General features: G+C 35.1%; 1 protein-coding gene across 1 annotated transcript in view; it reads right to left on the reverse strand.

The window, feature by feature from the left end:
- Positions 1-50: 50 nt before the first annotated feature.
- gry (trafficking protein particle complex subunit 11 gry) overlaps positions 51-16,630 on the reverse strand; it is a 48,955-nt gene continuing 32,375 nt past the window's right edge. The window contains exons 10-17 of the mRNA XM_089634621.1: positions 15,248-15,434; positions 12,379-12,560; positions 11,088-11,254; positions 8,772-9,202; positions 6,983-7,140; positions 5,767-5,989; positions 4,631-4,849; positions 51-841 (exon numbers count right to left, since the gene is read on the reverse strand). Of these exons, the coding sequence (XP_089490747.1) occupies positions 779-841; positions 4,631-4,849; positions 5,767-5,989; positions 6,983-7,140; positions 8,772-9,202; positions 11,088-11,254; positions 12,379-12,560; positions 15,248-15,434 (1,630 nt within the window). The 3' untranslated portion in view covers positions 51-778. The remainder of the gene's footprint in view (positions 842-4,630; positions 4,850-5,766; positions 5,990-6,982; positions 7,141-8,771; positions 9,203-11,087; positions 11,255-12,378; positions 12,561-15,247; positions 15,435-16,630) is intronic.

Here is a 16,630-nt window from a genome sequence, read left to right on the forward strand (position 1 = left end):
CCCGTCGTAAGTATACGAGTCTCCGAAAAAGCTTACAAACAGCCGTTCCTTTTTACAATGGTGCGCGAATTTCTCGCCGTCCTTAACCGTAACTAAAAATCCTAGATCTCATGAAAAAGATTTGACTTATTTACAAAAGCGCGATATTTTATAACAGTTTTCCCTTTAGTAATTGTCGTATAGTTTACTCACCCCACTAAATCATCACTTTATATTTTGCGTCGCTCTACTTACGTTTTGATTGTATGGGTATCACTCACTGACCTCTTAAATTTTTTATATTAAATAGCTTAAAATGAAGTAAAACAATGCTTACCTGTGGAAATATAATGCAATATTAGCGATTATTGTCTTTACAATTTGTATATGTATATTGAATGCACAAAAAAGAGATATTCCTCAAAATGTTCTGATGTATTTAAGCAAAAAGTCAAAATACTAATGATGACATATTGCCTCCAGCCCGCCAAAATGTAATATGTTTATTTATTCCGACATCAGTGGTATATGTACATATATATAGTTTAAAAACATGAATTAGGTATGTATATTGTTTTGTGCCAAAATGATTATGTAGTAACAGATACAATGTATATATTAATATGTCATTTAATAATTGAATTCTTCACTTAAACAACATTGTTGTAAAACAGTGTAATACAAATTGTAAATACTCAATAGATAATTTAATATTCTTACTAATAAATATACAACGGAATGAATAAAAACAACAGTTTTTTATTTCTACCATGAAATTTCATTAATTTCAAGGACTCGTTTATGCCCCAACTTTAAGTGATGATAGTGCACTTTCCAGAGATGGAACTTCCTTTTCTTGAGGCTGAAAAGAAGAAACAAAATTATGTTTAGTTATTTTTTATTGTGTTACATTGCGCTTCTTCATCCTCATTGCAAACGTTTCAGTCAGTTTTGCAGTGTCCACCATCAGAGCAGACCTGTAATATATACCAGTGACAACGTATCAAAGTTTTTCATGAAACCTAACTAACTATCATGACGCTTAACCGCGGGGGTAGACAGAGAAGATGGACCGTCAAACTTGTTCTTGGCACACACTCCTTGCCTCATTCACATTCATAAACACTCTATTATTATGACTCTAGACATGGCCCGACCAAAGTATCTAGTTCACTTGATCGTGCCACGACTTCCTCAAGCATCCTCAACTTCTTCTACTATTCGTATTTGGGTTTTATATTCTCGTTACACTCATTTCTACGTTCATTTGCTCTACAAGCTGGTGCTATACAAATCAACAGATTGTTATTAATTATTTGTTGTCATACACGACTGTACCTTATGTCTGTTGTCCAGATACAATACGATTGTACCGGTTCCATGATAACTCAACACAGTGACAATTCAACACACCTTTAAAAAGTGATATAAAGTCATTAGAAACGATGAAAAAAAAAATTAAACCTAACCTAACCTACTTAACTTAGTTAATAATGTTTTTGTTTCATCACTTTCCATGACTTTATAAAGATGTGATGAATCATATTTATATTTTGATGATTTATCCGATCACCAATTGTACCTCCTCAGCCAGGAACATTCCTGTCCTGGTGAGACAATTATTACACCAGGAGGCACTCTTTTGTTAGGACTTCCAATCCTCTGATCAAATGCGCGGAGGATTCGAAGGAGGTTGGAGTTTAATCGACCGGTATATCTGGCAGCCTAATAAGCCAATATTGGAATTAAGGAAGGGCAGGAATAAAGGAATTGACTGAGCGTTATTATTTCTTCTTTATGGCGTCATCCTTTTTCATGCCTCTTACATTTCCTGGCCTCTTTTATCTTGTCTCTTATTGTTTTTTATAGTTTCATCTGTTTTCTCTTGGCTCTTTTTGCCTCTTCTTGACTCACCTTGTCTCTTCTTACATATTTTTGCATCTTCTCGCCCATTCTTGCCTCATCTCGTCTCTTCTTGCATATTCTTACGTCTTACCGCTCCTTATCTCTTCTAGTTTCCTTTTGACTCTTCTTGCCTTTTGTATCGAACGTAAATAATCATCATGCAATTAGATAAAACCTGTTATGTATATCATATGACCAAGTTGAAATTATCGACAATACTCGAGTTATTTAAATGCATCAAAACAACTGTTACTAGGCGATACAAGTTGAGATGAAAAAATGTTGTTTACAACAAGATTGTCATGCACTTTACGTCTGTTGTCCAGATACGGACATAAATATTGACAAATCTTTAGACTAACTTTATTTAATATTTACTAATACTATTCAATCCTATGTAGCATTTTACACGCCAAGAAACTGTACCTAAACATTTTGGTTTTCATTGAAACTCACTACCTCTCTTCAGCAAAAACAACACAAAAAATTCAAAAAAAGCAAATCCTTAGCTGTAATGCTACAAAATGTACATAACTACTATTGAGAGCACAGTTTTAAATCCTTAATGGAAATTGCTTAAAAAAATTAACCATGAAAACACAGACTACCCGCCAATAATGCATATAAATTGAATCAGTGCAAACAGTACACAGGACATTGTAAATCTATTTTCGCACTTCAAAAACGTACACGATGAAGAAACTCCAGATGACAACATTCCCAAATACTCATTTAGTAAGTCTACACATTTAACAAATTTCCATATCACACAAAAATATTGCGAAAAGAAATTACTTTCCTTAGACACTGACAAATCTGCTGGCCCAGACAAAATTTTATTTATTTATTAATTAACACCCTTTTTCGGGGTTTTTTACATATGAATATTAAGAAATATACATTATTTATTGTACATACTGACTTGGTATAATTGTTTCCCTCCATTAGTATTCTGGGCAAAGAGGAATACATATGGTAGTTAGTCCCAGAATTTCTGCACTGAAATAAATCCTGACTTCTAGTACTACGTTGTGGAATGCGGAAGCTTATCAAATCTAGCAATATTGGACTATATACTAAATCATTTAGAATTTTATATAGAAATATCAAGTCACTGAAAATTCTTCTGTCTGACAATTTGAGCATATTCCTACAATTTAAAATAGTGTTGTAGTTCAACATAATTGCTGGAATACCCATTTTAAAATTTATAAAACATAAGAATTTGTTTTGTATTCTTTCAACAGCTTGTACATGTATATTATAATGTGGGTTCCAGACAGGAGAATTGTACTCAAGTTGACTTCTTACATAGGCAAAATGTAACAATTTAATACACTTCACATTGTTAAAATTTCTGGTTAGCCTAGTTATAAATCTATTTTTAAGCCCTTATTAGTGATTTCTGTTATGTGGTTAACAAATGAAAGATTTGATTGAAAAGTGATGCCTAAGTCTTTGATTTGTGTTAATGTCTCAAGAGTATTGTTATCAATGTTGTAATCAAAAATCACTGGATTTTTTATTTGACAAAATCTAACTATAAAATTTTGAGATACTTGAGTAAAGTCTATTTTCATTACACCAAATTAATAATTTGTTGATATTGTCTTGAAGAATGTTGCAATGGTAAATATTTTGTAAATTTAATTTAGATTAAATTTGATAATATTATTATTAAGTTCTGCAAGTGTTTTAGTTTTTTATTATTGTGACAGCTGTTTCGGCTTACAAGGCCATTTTCAAACTGTGGTTAGTCCACATTGAGACGACATTGAGACTAACCACAGTTTGAAAATGGCCTTGTAAGCCGAAACAGCTGTCACAATAATAAAAAACTAAAACACTTGCAGAACTTAATAATAATATTATCAAATTTAATCTAAATTAAATTTATAAAAAAATTAAATGGAGTTCTACGAATTAAACACAAAAACAATAAATAAAAAAATAAAAAAAATAAAAAAAAAGTAAATATTTTGAATAGATCTATAAATTTTGAGGCCATCAGCAAAAAGTAAGATAGATACATCATGAAAAATTTTTGTAAGATCATTTATAAACGAGATAAATAAGATTGGGCCAAGGTGTGAACCCTCTTACACCAATATTCTTTAAAAAATGCTCCACTACAATATTTACACCACTTACATTACTGTTCAACCATCTCTTGTCCCTTGGATATTTTCCAAACGGCTGGTAATCAAGCTTCATTATACCTATCTTCAAAAAGGGGACGACACTGATATGACTGGTCGGTGGCCGAGTTGACATCGCGCTTGGGTCCCACCCAGGCGTAGCGTGTTCAATTCCTCGGCTGGCTAAGTCCTCCATCACAACACAAGCAACATTTTCGGCTTTCTGTGGTGGTAGTAGGAGATTTTCAAATATTGTCAGGTTATTCGTAACCCGGGAATGATTGTCTTTCTTTTAAAAAAATAAATAAATAACCAATCATCGCCCCATTTGTTTACAATCAGTACTACCCAAGCTTTTTGAAACACTAGTCCTTGATGAAATCTATCCCAAATTAATCAAAGATCAAACGCTGTCCCTCACTAGAGGTTTAACCTACACAATGCTGGCCTTTTCAATGCTATTTATCCCATCACGCGGTACGTTTTGATAAATTGTATGTGTTACTTCATGGATCATAATATGCAACATCTGCCTATAGCTACGTACATAGGGTTAAAAGAATCAATAACAACTATTATTGTATTTATTGAATAGAATATAATGTTACCATGATGTAGATCTGACTAGGCAGGTTTCTGTCCATGAGCTGCTGCAGGTAGTGGCTGCTGCCGGCGGGGGCCTGTAGCTCCGCGGAGGAGGGGGAGGGGGGCGCTGCGCCCTCCAGAGGGCTGAGAATGAACTTGGGGGGGGTCACGGAGCCGCACACCAGCGGGTACAGGTTGAACACCAGCTCCTGGGTGCTGTCCGGCAACAGGCTGATGGAGCACTGAAATTGTATGATATATTAGTTAAAAAGTATTATGATAAAGAAACCAGCCTTCATTTGTCTCTGTTAAAAGGAAGCTACAAGCCAAAAATGTGTATATTCTTGGTACACCTTATATCGCAGGTAATAGGCATTAAAATCGCTTGACAAACGGAGTCTAGAAATGTTCAATTTCAAGCAAAAAACTGGTTTTTACTTATTTTGTAAATAATTTTATAAGAAAGCAATAAAGTTAATCAAGTGAAACTGTCACAGATTCTTAGCAATAAAACTGTATTTTTTTAAAGTTGTTTTCTTTATGCGTTCATACATTTCTATTGAAAAAATATTTTGTAGTAGTAGTTTGCATTTATATTTTTTATTGAGTAATTTATTTTTTTATTTGTATTCTACTAAAGCGAAGCGATAGGAAAACCTTCAATTTAACTAAAGCATATTTTTGGGTTTTCATAATGTATACCAATTCGTTATAAAGATAGTATAAAGGTAGTGATTTGGCATTAAGCTTCGCCTTAACACGTAAAAAGTTTCAAATATTCACATTTTTTTTAAAGAATACATTGATACATTTTGAGATTATTTATTCAATTAAGTTCCTACAGCTTAACTGCAAAAAAAAGAAGATGCGCAGACACACGATTCTTACCATGGAAAAGACATGATAGGATTTTACTCTTGTGAAATGAATTCATTAGGACTGAAGTAATAATTCGACCAGTGAGTCAGAACCAGTTTTGACTTATTTCAACTAGACTGAATCAGACGGAATGTGTTCAAATTGGACGTAGAAAACAAATTCTTGTATTTGGTTTAGCATCAATAAAAACTAATTTGAGTCATATTCAAAAGCTTCTGATGAACACTCAACAGGACTGGAATGGATTGACTTTGTCTGTGGTGGCTCTTAGGGTACCAACCTGCTTATGACCCGCGAACATGAAAGAGTCGCTGGCCTCCACCTTCAGCATGAGGGTCTGCGGGCACACGGCGGAGGAGTGCAGGCGCAAGATGAAGGGCAGCGGGGAGCGCAAGCGGCCGTGGGCCGGCAGCACGGCCTCCACGCGCAGCCAGCTGGGCACCACCTCCGGGCCCTGGAAGGACGCCACCGTCTGCGAGGTCACAGGGAGCAAACTGGACTTCCTGATGACATAAAGGCATGTTGGTGAGGTTCCATAACAGAACGGAACAATGAAGAAAAGTGATTGAATAAAAAAGAACTTAACCTAACCTACCATATTCTGTTTTATCCGGTTATCTGTTGATGAATATGTATGCACACGGACAGTTATATTAAAAAAAAAAAGAGAATTGGAGACACAATGGCAACGGCGGCTTTGTGACAAAAAATAACAATTTTGAAAAGTCATAAAAAAACTAAATCTTACCTGACCTAACCTATTTTGGACTATGTTCTGTTTTGTACAGTTACCAAAAATTTATGTCAAAAAATTAAACCTACTATAAAAAAAAAAATTGCATAAAGATCCCTAGCATCCAAGAAATCTCAAAAAAAATTACCAAAACGCCTTTTGCATCTAATCCTAGAAAACACTTCCTTGCAAATAGAGTAGTGGATGCTTGGAACAAACTCCCACAACATGTCATCGATGCAACAAATATAAATCAATTCAAAGCTCTATTGGATTCACATTTGGAGAGAAGAAAGGACTTCAAACTTAAAACAACTCAATTACTGTCAAACTTGTTGTGAAATCAGATATGAGCGCATCAGCAGAATGCTGCCTGCTCATTACATTATAATAATAATAATAAATAAATAAGGCTACTCGAAGGATTAACCAGTGAGTCCTGGGTATATTTGAAGAAAAAATGTTTTTTTGCTGTTTTTTCAAGAAAACACACTGCGTCTCGTCTGAACAGTATTATGTGACTAGCTAGGCTGTACCCATCTACCCAGTGGCGAGGTATGATAGAGAATTTTTTTTGATGTTTTTAATTGAAAAAAAAAATCATTTGACAGCAAAATAACATCTACATTTTTAACTCCAAATATACCCAGGAATCGCCGGTTAAAATCCTTCAAGTATATGATGACACACCCTGTATATATATACATATATCTAAAATATCAAAACTGTAATAAATTATTGTCCGCGAGTATAAAAAAGTAACCTTTTCCAATGAATGTTGTAATTTCCGAGATTAGTTGGTTCACTGCCGAAGGAAGTAGCGCTGATGCAGATGGCCTCGCTGGCAATCACATTCTCCTCCACCACCAGTCCCTTCAGGCAACTCGGGGACTCTTTGTCCATCTTCTCAAATTTATCACTCTGCAAAACAACAACACTAAAGAATTAACACTAAATTTATTTCATTTTAATGTATGCATGTACTTGCTAGGATATTCAAACATTTGTTGTTGTTAGGGTAAGTATACATTTGCGAACCGAAACGTGAACCGTACCACTAATTACGGGAAAGGAACGAATCAACTGCAAGCGGCGTTTCGCGCCATTTGCGGTTGCTTCGTTTCTTTCCCATAAGTTGAGGTTCAGTTCGGCTCGCATATGTATACGTAGCTTTAGATTTTCAAAAACAGCGATGCGTGCTTAACATTATCTTTTTAATATAAAATTAAACAATAACTTTGTAAACATCACTTATGGGTAAATACTTAATGCCGACCGGGTTTCGCTACAACCGTAGCTTCATCAGGGCAGTATAATACTAACCATCTAAAATTTAGATTAACATGTGTTGATATCACGGTGAGTGGACCGTCTGAGCTACAGTGGAAGAGGTAGGGATAGGTGGGAGATTGAGAGGCGAGTGCTCTTTGTCAATAGGGAACAATCTGAGTATAGGACTTTTATTTAGGTTTATTTGGTTGTTGATGACTTTGCTATTGACGTTTTTGGCTTTCCTTAACTCTAGCGCCTCTAAGTTATCCAACCTAAGACCTATTCCGTTTTTATGTAATAGACTGACGCCAGTATTTTTGTCAAAAGTATGGTTGGTTGCTATGAGATGATTTGCAAATTCGGAGAACCCATTACTGTTTAAGCATCTTAGGTGTTCTTTGACTCGCGTGTTAATATTACACGCTGTTTTGCCTATGTAAAACGCGGGACAGTCACTACATTGCAGTGAGTAAATACCTGAATGATTTAACCGATGTTCTTTGTCCTTAACGTTCATCAAAAATTTACCTATACTATTGTTAGTGTAAAAAGCTGGTTTGATATCTGGTGGGAGGTTTTTTATGCTTTTTTGAGAGAAATTATTGATGTACAAAATTCTACGCCATTGTTGAGGTTGATTATTATTAGTTGATATATTATTATTATGAGGGGAGCTGTTCATATGAAGAAATAATTATCTTTTTACTTTCTAATTTTTGAGAGTTTCTACCTTAAAAATTAACTGTCTGGTGAAAAACGTGAATACTCTTTGAGAAAGATTAGAAATTGGCAAAGAAGTGGAAAAAATCTTGTTGAAAAAAGCTTTAATTTAGCCAAGCCAAAAGTTTAGGAATCGCAATTTAAGTATTATTGCAGATTTCTATTGTATTGTATTCATATTATTTTTTTAATGATAAACTAATGTTTATAAGACAAGGTTTATTATGCATAGCACAAAGGATAACAAATTATTACAAGCAATAAAATCGCTTGAAATATCCATACAAAATATCTTCCGAGTAAAAATAAATGCCGCCGAGGGGAATTGAACCCGCGCCTTCTGATGTCCGGTCAGGTGCTCTGAGACCACTGAGCTACGTCGGTTTATTTCAACAACACGCCAAAGAATTCAATATGTACTAATACTTCAATCAACAATTACTGCTTATTATATTATATTCATAGTTTATTTCAAAAGGAACCTTCAAATACGATAGATAGAAATTTTAATTATGTATATCCATAACAATCTTTGGTATATAATAAAGATTTGTATTTACCATTTCCAAAAGAGTATCTGCTATCAAAATCGGCCAGGGGCTCAAAACTTTGATCTGCGGCATAACGATGAATGGATCTCCTCCATAACACTTGTCCAAACTTTCAAATCTCATCGTCACAAACTTGTAGGATAAATCAAACGGCTTCACCACCGTCACTTTGATGGGATGCTCCTTGAAACAGGCCATCTTCTTGTTGTCGGACATGTCTCCTTGTTCGGCCGCTTTGTTCTCCATGACGATGTTGGCTTCAGACTTGTTGCTATCGTTGGCCGTGATAATGTACGTAATCTTCATCATGACCGTGGAAGACATCACTTTTGTGGAGCGGAGGAAGAACACTTTCTGGAATTTTGATTGAGAACTTAAAGAGCCAACGGATAGCGTGAGAGGCAAGAGTGATTCTTGGCCAACATCGAAACATAACTCCGCTGAAATTAAAAAAGCAAGATAATTAAAAAATGTAATAAATTTAGTTAAGGCGATGCACTACGTTGTGTAGTATTTTAAATTGAGCCGCTATCAATAACAACCCTTACGTAGATGGCGATAAGGTTTAAATTCCCGCTTAACACCATCCACCTGTTTTGATTTATGCAAGAAAAAAACATGGCCAAAAAGTGCCTTTTATTTTATTTTGTGGATTTTCAGGCATAAATATTTCATTTTTTTCCGATCATTTTATAAATAACTTAATTTGCCACATTATACAATAAAATCATAACCGAAATTGGGTTCGTAAGTAGGAGATTTTGAACTTTAAAGCAGTTTTCATAGGCCTTTACATTATTTTTTTCTGGGCTTATAAAAAGACTTATCTAAAAAATACTCGATTATTTCAAAGGCCAAGATGTATTCTACTCGCAGTATTTAATTAAAGCATATGAAACATTTCTAGGCTACCAAATTTTCAAACCAAACCAATACATGATTTTGTATTACTACGTATTGCATTGCCTTAAGTACTTTTCAGTAATATTTGAATGATGTTTTCTATTTCTAAAGGCTTTGTATTGCATTGTGTTGTCGTCTTCTTTCACCAGTGAAAGAAGAAGACAATACAATACAGGAGACACGTGCAATTGTTGAATTGCCCAGATTATATGAAGGAGGAAAAAGAAATGACGGTAGCTCTTTCCACATACGAGCCGTCTTACACAAAAACAAGTTGAAGAAGCGGCCCGTTCTCATGCAGCCAACTTCAACTGCGAACGGGTGTTCCGCTTGTATATGTCGTGTTTCACACTCGTGCACAGGTGCACCTGGGAACAATACTACTAGCTGCATAACCAATTGTTTGCCTTTGTTGCCAATGTCCCGCTCTATTGGGAACAAGGCTCAGATACCTGGGAAGACACATTGTAGAACCAGAAGACATAGCCACATCCAATGACAACCCTGGTGAACTTTATCAAAAGGACCAGGTTACTGTTAAAGAAATGGGGTAAAATAGGTGATAGCCAATGGGCCTTTGATCTAAGTGCTCACGGGAACTATACGTAAACCGTCTCCGCTCTATAATAAAAATAACATATTGCCGGCAAGAAATTGTCGTAAAAACTCGTTGCTCGTTCTACCAGTTTTAGAAAAGCAAACAAGAGTTGGTTGACAAATAACTCAATGGTGTTATGACATCTTGTAGATTACCAACCTTACAAGAAAGAAGAGAAAGGGGTGACTTGATCGAGACTTTCAAAATTTTATCTGGACATTACAGTTGCCCTAGCCTCCAAGAAATCTTCACTACTAATAAAAATATAAATCTCCGTGGACACTCAAAAAAAATTACCAAAACGCCTTTTGCATCTAATCCTAGAAAACACTTCTTTGCAAATAGAGTAGTGGATGCTTGGAACAAACTCCCACAACATGTCATCGATGCAACAAATATAAATCAATTCAAAGCTCTATTGGATTCACATTTGGAGAGAAGAAAGGACGTTCAAACTTAAAACAACTCAATTACTGTCAAACTTGTGAAATCAGATATGAGCGCATCAGCAGAATGCTGCCTGCTCATTACATAATAATAATAATAATATAAATAAAAGACAAAGTTCATATGTATTAAATATAGAATTAAAAACTACTATCCCAATTTCGCTGAAAATTCAAAGTTTGTTCTTATTAGTGCCAGGACTAAACAGAGAGTGGTTTGAATGGTACAAGGAGGTGGAGACTTCCGAGGAAGACTCTTTAAGAAAACTTTGTTCCAAACCATTCATAACCCCACAATGACTGGTACAAATCAGCTATTAGGTTTATGAAAAAAAAAATTAAATGTAGGATATTAATTTAATATTATAATATTCTAACCGAGAACTTCCGAAGGTTGTGTCTCCGAAGGATTGACCAAATTCAATGAAAGCTCAATGTCCTGAGCGTCAGTCAATTCATCGTTGGTAATGTTGATGGTGATGGGGAACCACTCTCCCTGCAGGGCCGGATCGGCCTGATCTATGATGACAGACATCTTGGATTCCCTAAGACAGCACACAAAATACCGATGAAGACTTGGATAAAATATTACGTCAATGTGCATAGATATCTGTGTAAATCATAATACTGACCACTTTTTAGAAGGTAAAAAGAATCCAGTATTTTTTTTTCTTTTATATATTCAACAGTATTTTTATTAAATTTATGTAAATATTATTACACGTGACAGATGTTGCGCCTGTGTGTATCAGACAGTTTGAATAATAATTACACACCAAAACTTGTTAAATAATAAACTGTTTCATGTAAATTTTATAATAATACTATTGAATATACAAAATAAAAACCGAGATTAAAATGGATAAGAAACAATAAATATATCCAGTGGATATGTAAGGCAATTAGAGATATATTATCTTTGGATAAATCTAATTTTCATTCTGGTGATGTACCGATTGCTTTGAAATTTTGACACAACTTTGCATTTGAATATGCGTGTCATTCACGTTCATACATCGTCTCATACATACTCTTCTATTATTCTGACTCTTGACATGGCCCGACTCGAGTATCTGATTGACTTGGTCGTGCCATGTCTTCCTCGCCATGACTTCTGCTACCATTCACATTTGCATCATATATCCTCCTTACACTCCTTTCTTTGCTCATTCGCTCTACATGCCCAAACCATCTAAGCGTTCCTTTCTTAATCTTACTCATTACGCTTACATCTTACTCATTACGCCTTGCACTCTTTGAGTATCTCCATATTTCTCACACAATCATACATGGTTTTACCACACATACGCCTCAGGGATCTCATTTCAACAGCATGCGTGTGTTTTTATATAGGTATATTATATAGATGTCACCTGTGACCTCTTAGGGTATTTTCTTTAGTCGTTGCCTGTGAAAGGTAAAACATGCTTTTTTGAAAAACAGCGCCATCTGTTAAACAAACTTTTTTTTTTTTAAAACAGCGCCATCTGTTGGACAAACATGATTTTTTTTTAAACAGCGCCATCTGTTGGACCTAAAAGCAACAAGGGCTTTTGATTCTCTATCTTCACATACAGACTGAGGCACAGCAGTGCATGGCGGGGTATCAGCTAGTGTGAAATATGAAGCAATGCTAAACGTGTCATATGAATGAAAAATGAGGACTTACCTAGGGATAATTTGGGCTATGGGAACAGGTTGTATGCTGTCAAAATCTGGTAACGGTTTTTGGACGGATCTGTAGTTGAATATCTCGGGGTAGAGTCCCGAGACGGGACCCCCCGCACCATTGAACTGGAGGATGGCATGCCTTCCATTGGACTTTCCTACTTGCAGAGTGATAGACGCTATCTGAAACAGAAAGAAAGATAAATCATACATCATAGAGAGGGTACCGAGACGATTCACAACAATACCACAAGCTTTGAAAGACGAGCATTACAAAGATAGACTCAAAGAATTACCAACGTTAAAAGAAACAAGAGAAAGGAGTGACGTGATTGAGACTTTCAAAATTTTATCTGGACATTAATCCATTATATACCAAGGTTAACCAAACAGCAATACAGAAAGCATAAAATATACCCCCTTAAAAAGCTCATTACGGTATGGCTGATAGAAAATGGCAGAACAGAATCTGTGTATTTATTTAGAATTTACGGCACAAGTGCCATTTACATACAAAGTTTTTATTTTATTTTTTTACATATACATAGTGCAGTATTAAATTTCGATGAGAAAAATTAAAGAATTAAATTATGTTAAAACATAACAAATAAAATAACATTAAAGAAAGAAGCAATGACAATAGCCTGTTATGTGGTGACCTCATTAAAATAAGTGGCGTTAAAATGTGTTGTTAGTGCAGCTTTATACTTTACAAGGGGAATATTAAAAGTATCTGTGAATTTAGCATAAAAGTTCCCAAGTGTGTGCAATCTATTTATAACTGAGTTATATCCTAAGACTGTGGTATAATTGTCACAATAATACATACTAGAAGACCTTGATCTAATGGTAGGTACATGAAATTGAATCAACATTAATATGTCAGGGCTATCCAACTGATAATTTATAATTTTGTATAAAAATATAAGATCAAAAATTTTTCTTCTATCACTTAACTTAAGCAATTTCAATGAATGTAATAAGAAATCATTATCTATTGTTTCTAAAGGAATTCCAAGCCTAAAATTAATACACCTCAAAAATTTGCGTTGGACTCTCTCAATGGTATTAATGTGATTATTAAAGACAGGTGACCAAATTGTAGAGTTGTATTCTAGAATACTTCTAACGAGAGATGTGAACAGAATTTTTATGTGTTGATATTTTTAAAATCCTTGGAAATTCTTACTATAAAACCTAATCAGAAAGCTTCCTGAATAAAATCATTGTCTGACTGAATTGAGAACTGGACTGGACTTGAGGACTGAAAAAGCAGATTTTAGAGTCTGCTGTTATCCAGCTTGACATCTCCGGATTTGTCTAACAACACCGAGGCACCCAAATCAGTTATTTTTATATAATTTTTATTTTTAATAGTTTTACTACATATATGTATATCACTGCATTTGTGTATATGTTATATGTTCTTACTTGTATTATATTACCACCATAATTTGGGATTTGCCTAGTTTGGGGTATTTAAAAAAATAAAAATTATAGCTGCCCTAGTTTTCAAGAAATCTTCACCACCGACACTGTGGTGTTTGTATGTATGTGTGTAAGTGCAAGCGAGATAGCATGCTTGCGAGATGCTATAAAAGGCGATGCATACTAGGATTGTCCCTCTTTTTTTAATAGCAGCTCCCAAATAAGTATCTATTTATTTTTATTTATTTATTTATTTATTTAATTCAAAAAACAGTTTTTACATAAAAAGCATACTCTGCACATCTCACTAGGGCATTCCTGTATCAAGATGTGCAGCTTTACAATAATATCATTTAAAAAATACATATATGTAAATTTAAAATAATAACAACATTAAATTAAATATGTATCAGTACAAGATCACATATCATTATTGTGTACGGCCTTCACCCGCTACAATAATACTCCAGCCTCTACACTACATTGGTATAGATTACAGACACAAATATAAATCTACGTGGACACTCAAAAAATTAGCAAAACACCTTTTGCATCCAATCCTTTGAAACACTTCCTTGCAAATAGAGTAGTGTTTTATAGTTTTGGAACAAACTTTCACAACATGTCATCGATGCTACTAATATAGATCAATTGGATTCTCATTTGGAGAGAAGAAAGGAGATAAATATGAGCGCATCAGCAGAACGCTGTCTGCTCTTTAACTAATAATGAGTTGACTCACCCAAAGTTACAGAAGGTAAACTTAAATTTTCTTAATCGAAACGATAGGTTAGTGCTTAGATAATAAAAATAAAGAAAGATATGGCATGGAAGCGATCCGACTGCCGTCGAGCTATGACCAAACTGTATGGACCATCAAAGCGATGATAGCACTTGGTTTATAGGTAGAAAAAACTGTGTATATATGCGATTTGCAGCGGTACGGGTACTACCTACGCGCGGTAACAATAACGTGCCGGTGGCATCGCGAACAGCGCGGCGGACACAACCGTTGCGTTTGGCAGCCATCGATAGGTTAAGGTGCTCCCATAGCCGCTGTGCCCACATGATGCACAGATGGGGCCTTAAAGAGTCGGCGATGTGTGAATGTGGTGCGGTGCAGACCAATGATCATGTAGTCAACGAATGCCCGCTCCATTCATTCCCGGCGGGATTGATCGGTTCACATGGCGACGCATGAGGCCCTAGACTGGCTCGCAGACCTAGATGTCCCCCTCTGAGTCCCCCCCCATACGAAAGAAGAAGAAGTGGTACGGGTGAACGATGTTGGCGGCACTTGTGTGTTCAGTTTCATCTTTTTAAAGGTTCATGTCCCAACTAAATTGTTTCTATTATCTGTGGGTTACTGACCCATAAATTTAAAGAAAAGGAGTACATACATGTATAGTATGTATTAATGATGAGTATAAAAAAGTTTTAACCTGTAAGTCCCTCCCGACGTCCTGTGGGTCCGGCACAAACTGGCAGAGGAACTTCCTGACCTGGCCGTCCTCGAAGAGGAGCAGTGGAGAGGAGGGCGTCTCGCACACGGCAAACTCACAGCTGTAGCGTGGGTTATTCACGCACACGCTCAGCCGGTCCAGCTGTATTGGGGAGGGAGCCAGGACTCTGGGAAAACAAAAATTTAGTTTTTCGTCCAAAATAATTCCAAGATCTCTCATTTCCGTGACTCAGAGTCACGGAAATGAGAGATCTTGGAATTATTTTGGACGAAAAACTAAGGACGGGTTGTTTCGGAGAATTTGAACAATTCATCAAATTTCAACGTTCATTTTCTGGTTCTGTGAAAGACTTATTCAAGTTCTGTTTTTATATCATTGTAGGCTAGTTGCTTGACAAAACTGAAATAAAAACAGAACTTGAAAAAATCTTTCACAGAACTTGAAAATGAACGTTGAAATTTGATGAATTGTTCAGATTCTCCGAAACAACCCGTCCTAAGTTTCACCAATCATATCCATCAAATTGTGAACAAAGGTATGAAAACACTAGACTTCGTATTAAGAACAACTAAAAACTTTAATTCTTTACAAGCCATTAAACTATCATACGTATCTCTAGTAAGAAGTCTAATCGAATATAACTCAGATATTATTATTATTATTATATTAGTAGTTTGGTCTCCATCTTACAAAATTCACATTAACAACATTGAGCGAATACAAAAAAAATTTCTACGTTTTATAAATTTTAAATTAAATATCCCTGTCGAAGACTTAAAATACAATTTCTTATTAAATACTCTAAAAATACATACATTAGAAGATAGACGTAAAATAAACGATTCAACGTTCTTATTCAAAATACTTAACTCTAAATTCGACTGTTGTGAACTCCTGCAACTTATAAACATACATACACCCACAGTAACAACACGACAAAATACAATATTCTACAGCAGCACACATAAGCGTAACTACATTGCCCACTCTCCGATTCAACGACTTCACACCATGGGAAATCATTACTTGGATGATGTTGACATATTCAATACTAACTTGGCAAGTTTTGTGGATCATTTAAAACATTAATTTCAACAATACTCCTAAACACAGTAAACCTACAAATAGCTGTAATTTTCTGTTTTTGTTTCTTGTGTTTGTATGACTTGTTGCATAGCTTTTATCAAATGTAATTTTATTCTTATTTTTTATGTTTCAAAGTATCTGTCAAATTAAAATTATACTACCAACCATGTAAAAGCCCTCTGGGCGTTAAATAAATAAATAAATAAAACAATATATGTGCTTAGTAAATGTAGTTCCATAGCCAAATAGAAAAGTGAAAAAAAGTTACAAACAAAC

The sequence above is a fragment of the Hesperophylax consimilis genome, chromosome 8, assembly GCF_061612785.1.
Source record: "Hesperophylax consimilis isolate HC1 chromosome 8, BYU_Hcon_1.0, whole genome shotgun sequence".
Taxonomy (NCBI): domain Eukaryota; kingdom Metazoa; phylum Arthropoda; class Insecta; order Trichoptera; family Limnephilidae; genus Hesperophylax; species Hesperophylax consimilis.